We start from the raw sequence: 7,216 nt of genomic DNA, 5'->3' as shown, positions 1-7,216 counted from the left end.
TCACGTTTCCTATTCACAATACTATGATGTGATGTTACCTCTTTTAATAATCGGGTAATTCTAGTCTCTGTTTATGATCGTTGCATAATTGCTTGCTATTGAAGAATCTAAAGTGGGTAATGAATTTGTCACAGTTCATCAGAAGATTACTAATGAAATCTATCCTCCGCAGTGGAATATTGGGATGGAGTATGTAGATTCTGTATTACTGCTGACCTTTCCCTTGACAGTTACAACCTTACTGACTTCCTTATTAAAAATTGAAGTGTTAACCAACATTTCTAGCGTGGATCAATTTTGCAAATATTTCTGGTGAGAGATAGTCAACTACCTGACCTTTTCCTAGATAGTTTCAACTTTATTGACTTCTTATAAAAGTTGGTGTCCACCATTTATAGTATGGATAAAAAAAAAATTTGGTAAGGTTTCTGCTTCCTTTACCAGTTCTATGTGGAGTGTCGAAGTGCTTAAGTTCCCAAAAGAAGTGAACCTACTATATGACCTGAAAATTACTTATACAGAAAGCAAAAGATGAGAAAGGGCTCGAATAACTTCTTTGTAGCTTAACAGGTACAGTGAAGTTATGCTTGGATGATCAAACCTACTGCCATCCATGTAACAGTACTAGATGGAAGTGACTGCTCAATTAATAGATGTCAGCAACAAATGCAAGGACTTTCCCCCAGAATTGCATCATCGGTTTAGGATGATATTGCATGATATTGCAAGGCAAATTCATAGTAGCATGTGAGTCAAATATCTTTTTCCAAATTCTTCAAGGGATCTGCTGACAAGCCCAAAAGCAAAATTTCACAATCTTCTTGTCTATATTTCCTTCGTTGCCCTTTTGTTTTGTCAAACTTTCAATTGGATATATTTCCTCTGTTGGTTGGTTTGATCTGTCCTCTTGTTTATATTTTCTACCTTGTTCATCTGGTTTGTCAATTTTAGGCATCGTTAGTTGCTTTGTCAATTTGATAGTCTTCCTCCCTTTGCTGGTTTGATCTATCTTCTGCAAGAAATTCATATACCCTATTCTTTATCTGAATCCAGCTGTGCCCTGGATCCTCCTTTTTCACACCATTGTCTTTCATTATTTTTCTTAAACTTTCCACATCATCCCATCTGCCATATGCAGCATACATACCTGACAACATTACATATGTAGCAGAATCCTTAGGTTCCAATTTCAAGAGAGCCTGTGCTGCACAATAGCCCAGTTCCAGATTGCCATGGACTTTACATGCGCCTAGCAGAGTCCGCCATATAAGAGCTGTAGGTTCTTGTGGGATTTGTCTTATCATCTCTAAGGCCTCCTCCAATAGACCTGCCCGACCAAGTAGATCAACCATACAAGCATAATGTTCCATTGTTGCTTCAATACCATGATCTACAGTCATTGAATGGAAGAAGCCACGACCTTGCTCTACAAGGCCTCCATGGCTGCAAGCAGTGATGACACCAACAAATGTGATATGGTTCGGTTTAATCCCTGCAAGTTGCATTTGCTTAAAGAGTCTAATCCCCTCCTCACAGTTTCCATGCAGAGCACACCCTGTGATCATAGCATTCCATGAAACCACATTCCTCCTTAACATTAAATCAAATACTTTCCGTGAATCGTCTATATTTCCACACCTGGCATACATGCTAATAAGAGAATTGCCCACGGAGACATTTGGTTCCAATAATGTTTTCATAAGATGTGCATGAATCTGTTTACCAGATTCCATGTCAGCTAAATTGGAGCATGCCCTTAGGACTCCTGAATATGTGAAGTGGTTAGGTTTCATGAGATTGTGCTCCAGCATTTGGAAGAACAGTTCAAGAGCCTCATCATCCCTTCCAACCTGGATACAGCCCACAATCATCGTGGTCCATGAAACCACATCCCATCCAGACACTCTCCAAAAAACAATCTGTGCTGCTTCAATATTTCCCCATTTAACATAACCATCAACTAATGCACTCCCAACAATGACATCCGACTCCAACCCAGCTTTAGAAACAAGAGCATGTAGTTGTTTACCCAGCTCCGCTAGTAGCAAACCTCCACATGCCTTTATCATATTGGAATAGATGTACTGATTGGGATTGAAACCCATCTCCTGCATTTTTAGAAAAAGATCCACTGCCTTCTCCTCGAAGCCGTTCTGTACACAACCCGATATCATAACGTTCCATGAAATCAAATTTCTCAGTGGCATTTCGTCAAATAGTTTGCATGCATCCAGTTCCCTCCCGCCTTTCCAGTACATATCAATTAGTGTAGTGCACAGAACAATATCCAATTCAAACCCACTTCTTATTATGTGGGTATGCAATTCTCTGCCATGTTTAAAAGCTGACAGGGCAGTGCATGCCTTGACAACGCTGCTTGCAGTAAAATCGCTCATTTTTATCATATTCGTCTGCATTAGACGGAAGAGTTTCAGCGCCTCCTCTGCTTCTCCGCATCGAACATAAACTCCAATCATGACATTCCATGTCACTACATTTCGCTGAGACATTTCATCAAATATGTACCGCGCATCCTCAATATTTCCAGAATTCCCGTACACCTGAACCAGTTTAGTTGCGAGAAAGACATCGGAGTGCTTCCCAGTTTTGATGATGTGGGTGTGAAGCTTCTTGGCATCGTACTGCTCTAAATCCCAAGAAAAGGGTTAGCCATGAGAATTCAGACAAAACCCAAAACCAATTGAAAGAGCAGTAGTGAAGTGAAAAGGAACAACCTTTGCCTTGATGTTTTCACGATCCAACGCTAATGATGAGGTAGCGTATGACAAGGGAAGCTGCACCGCGAGTGCCATCTATTTTTACATTGTTCCACCATTCTAGGGAGTCCTGCTGTTAAGTTATACTGTAAGGGCCCGTTTGGCGGCGGGTATAGGAATTGGGAATAGGCATCTATTATTCTGGATTCACTATTCATACATTTGTTATTCCGGATTCGCTATTCTTGGTCCATTTGGTTCACCCGAAATTTGATAGGGAATATGTCTATCCTACGTTTAGTTGTGCAAATCCGGAATTGGAATAGGATTATTTATTAAGTTTTTTTTGTTTGTTTTAATTTAATATTTATTCCCTTTTTCATTTTATTGAGTTGGTTAATTTTTTTAATTATTTTATTTTACATTTTATGGAGTTTAGTTAAAGAATCATGAACAGTTAGACACAATAAAATAATATGAAACTAGTACAATTTCTTCATTGTTTAGTTAATTTTTTAAATTATTTTATTTTACATTTTATGGAGTTTAGTTAAAGAATCATGAACAGTTAGACACAATAAAATAATATGAAACTAGTACAATTTCTTCATTGTTTAGTCATGAAAATAGTAATATACATAATTATTCACCACAAAAATAATGTAGTTTCCTAGATCAAAAATAAGTTCAAAACAACAAAATAGTATAAATCATACATTCTACAATAGTTTGTCTAACTTTTATGCACTTCTTCCCAGTAGATTAGTGCGAGTGAAACAATTATAATGCACAACATGCCTCACAAAAACATGTTTTCACTCTCTCTAATCTTGCACAACTTGCAATCATTACTTTCATGTGTTGTAGATTTGGCTACGGATGTTGCTGGGACATCATCGACCCATTGAAAGAAGTTACAACCACCATCACCCTACAATACCAAGTCTAAATTAGTGGTTGACACAATTTATTTCTTCCATAAAATATAAACATACATCAAAAAATTAGTAACAACCTTTTGACTATTTGGACAGCACAAGAATTTATGTTCTGGATTATTCATTGTGTGTGAAGTCTTCATTGCTACAGGGCTAGTGCCACACTCACACATTGACAAATTTAGGTCCATCAATGCTATATAAATAATGAACATACCAAACACAAAAACCCATTCAATAGACATTCATTAAAATAACAAAAACATTGGCAAATTTAGGTCCATCAATGCTATATAAATAATGAACATATCAAACACAAAAAACCCATTCAATAGACATTCATTACAATAAGAAAAAACTCAAAGTGCAACATTCCTTAATTCATATAGTGTAAGTACATAAAGTGAAAAAAAAAATTTTAATAAGATTTTACCATAATTGAATAAATATCTTGAGTATATTTATAACCCTTGTGTAAGTAGACTGATGGATGATTACTAACATTCTTTAAAATTGGACTAACATCTTTGTCAATTCAGACTGCATATAGAAATTCATCTCCAATGAATAAGAGGAGACACAAACCTATGAAAAAAGGGATTTTAAATCTAAAAATTCTCACTAGTAATCAACCTGTAACTATTTTTAACCTTCAAAAGTGATATAGATTTGTAATCAAAACCAATCAACTCAAAGATGAAAAACAGTATTGATTATGGGTGTTTCTTGGCAAGCTATAAATAGAAAAATTAATGCATTTATCCAACAAAACTGAACTTAACCAAACAAAACTTCAGTTCAACCCCATTTTTATATTTATTTGGGATAAAAATCCAACTTCACCCAATTAATAAATCAACACACTACCAGCAACAATACCAATATTAAATAGTTTGTCACAACAATTACATTAGAAGTATAAAGAGTTTGACGTGCAGCAATTACAATATATTAATAGGAGGAGCAAAATCAATAGTAGAGCAAATAGTTGGGAATGTCAAATGAAGATGAATGGTGGCCAAGAACAATGGGAAGAAGACTATGCAATACAACACGCAACAACATCTGATAAAGAATTTGGACTTGCAAAACAACATGAGCCAGACAATGGAGGAGCAAGATATTCAAGAAGATCCAACTCAAAAGCATCAAATAATACTTCACTGATCTGCTCAGACATTTCAATTTCCAGAGGAACTACATTAAATTCTTATCCAGCACTCATGCGTTCTCCTCTACACATGCACTCTTCCCCTCCAAAGCCAACCAAAAGAAATATGGGGCCAACTAAAGGGCTAATGAAAATGCATTCTTTTTAAAGAGTTTGACACAACAATAACAATATCAAAAATGTTGCAATATCAAAAATAAATTACAATATATCATATCTGGAACAACAATTCAATAAAAATATTTGATACCGTAACAATTGAAACAATTAATAATAATATGTGGTAGTTAGCATACTTGGTAAATAATAGATTTATTAAAAAAATACCAATACCAAAAGAAATACTACAAGTGCTCCTTTAGAATTCATGAGTTCAAGCAATAGTAAGAATCTGTGAACGACGTTGGCTATAGATTTCACACTCATATGGATCGACCATGCATTGAACAATGTTTGAAATAGTCATAATTGAATAAATATCTTTCTAAAGAGTTTGACACAGCAATAACAATATCAAAAAGGTTGCAATATCAACAAAAAATTACAATATATCATATCTGGAACAACAGTTCAATAAAAATGTTTGACACTATAACAATTGAAACAACTAATAATAATAAGTGATAGTTAGCATAAATGTTGGTTTCTAACAAAACATTATAGACTCATTAAGAACTTCAATCTAACAAGGTTTAACATGACTCTCTAGCATAATCCAACACATTTATATTCCTCCAAACTTATATCGAACATAATCCTCCCTCGCCTCTGCATCCATCTCTAAGAACAAATAGCTCTTGTAGGTTCATTCATAAAAGTGTCACATGCCACATTTATAGTTTCATGCCCAAGTCTGCGGATGGATTTCAAGGTAGCTAACACATTTGCAGCATCTTTCTTAGTATCCTCTTTATCAACCTTGATAGTGTGAGGCTTACTTATTCCCTCGTGTATCATATGGATGCTTTCAGATATTACATCCAAAGAAGCGGTCATGCTTGCCTTCTTCCTCTTTTGCCTCCTTGTCGATGGTATGGAAGGATTGTTTCTAGTGGGTGTAGTGGATTGATTTGACAAAAAGAAATCTTCATCTAAATCAATAGCAACATTCACAGGGGTATTGAAACCCTCATCATCATCTAGATCAGTAGCCTCGGCAAAAAGATTACCATCTTCAGTATCTTGTGTTGTTGCCGCTGCATTTCCTTTCGCCATGTCATTCCCCACTATGGTTGCTAGATCATTAAAATAGTTGAATGGCTACCTCTTGTAGACTTTTGCAGTCTTGAACTCCTTTCTCTACACATTGGCATATTTAAATTATTAGATATTTTTCTGACATTAGAATTCAAAAATACCTTGAAGAATACGTTACCTTCAACAACTCATCCCATACGCTTTCCTCAACATCCATGCATTGCATTGTCTCATTCCAAGCAAACCCGCTTGTATTTCACAATTCCTTCATTACTCTATACCCCATGTTTTTAACTTATTTTTGAATTTTTCTTTTCCAAAGTTTAACTTCAACTGTTCATTAAATTTCTTCTCTATGGCAGTCCACGCTTCTTTGTAGAAACAACCTTCACCTTTTCTTCCTAGTTGAACTTGCTCTAGGAGCAAATCCAAGATTTTTCTTTCCATCTCCCTAGTCCATATCACTTTTGGATTTTTAGAAGAACCAACAATAGGGGTAGATACAGGAGTAGCAATAGGGGTAGATATGGGGGTAGCAATGGGTGTATAAATGGGTGTAGCAACAGGGTGCATACGAACCTCCTCATGTATGCTTGTCATTAGATTTGTGAATGACATTTTTATGTCTGATATAAGCAATTGATATATTGCTACAAAACTTACAATAAATAATGAGTAGTTGGTAAAATTGTACACTAAATATTGCTAGCAAAAGAAAACTTCTTAAAGACATGATCATATGGGGTGGTTGATGCTACATGCCAAAAACATGGTGCTGGCCTTTGCAAACAAGGCATTTAATAGTGTCAAACAAGCAGAAGTATTTAATAGTGGTTGGAGTTTACTTCTTAAATGTTGATGGTAGAGATCTAATGTAACTATATGTAAATATTTGTAGCAGCACAAGTAGTTTTTTTTTTCATTGTTACCCAATTGTTTGTGGTTGAACTTTGGAGAATACATGAAGCTCTTTAACAATATTAATAGGCTAAGAAAATTACCACTTTGGTGAAGGCTGTAAATGTTCAAATTGAATCCTATTGGCCTAGTTTATTTGCAAACAACAATATATGTGTAAATAAAAACAACAATTTGAATTTAGCTATCTTATAATACAAACAACAATTTGAATTTGGTATATTTGTAAATACAAACAACAATCTAATATAACAAGATAGATATGGTAAACTAGA

The 7,216-nt window shown here is 35.2% G+C and overlaps 1 protein-coding gene across 2 annotated transcripts; it reads right to left on the bottom strand.

The window, feature by feature from the left end:
• Positions 1–337: 337 nt before the first annotated feature.
• Positions 338–2,974, bottom strand: LOC149530700 (pentatricopeptide repeat-containing protein At2g27610-like). Of its 2 annotated transcripts, none has more exons than XM_089810285.1 (2): positions 2,736–2,974; positions 338–2,642 (listed from the first exon to the last, which is right to left on the bottom strand). In XM_089810285.1, the coding sequence occupies exons 1-2, from the start codon at positions 2,811–2,813 to the stop codon at positions 948–950; spliced, it is 1,773 nt and encodes a 590-aa protein (XP_089666411.1). In that variant the 5' UTR covers positions 2,814–2,974; the 3' UTR covers positions 338–947. The 2 variants fall into 2 exon arrangements, with proteins under 2 accessions (XP_089666411.1, XP_089666412.1); XM_089810286.1 differs by having other exon boundaries at positions 338–2,647; positions 2,736–2,968.
• Between the last annotated feature and the right edge of the window lie 4,242 nt (positions 2,975–7,216).

The sequence above is a fragment of the Cupressus sempervirens genome, chromosome 11, assembly GCF_028749045.1.
Source record: "Cupressus sempervirens isolate cs-2001-9-10 chromosome 11, ASM2874904v1, whole genome shotgun sequence".
Taxonomy (NCBI): domain Eukaryota; kingdom Viridiplantae; phylum Streptophyta; class Pinopsida; order Cupressales; family Cupressaceae; genus Cupressus; species Cupressus sempervirens.
Note: the sequence above shows the minus strand (reverse complement) of the source record. Positions and strands in the feature narration are given on the sequence as shown.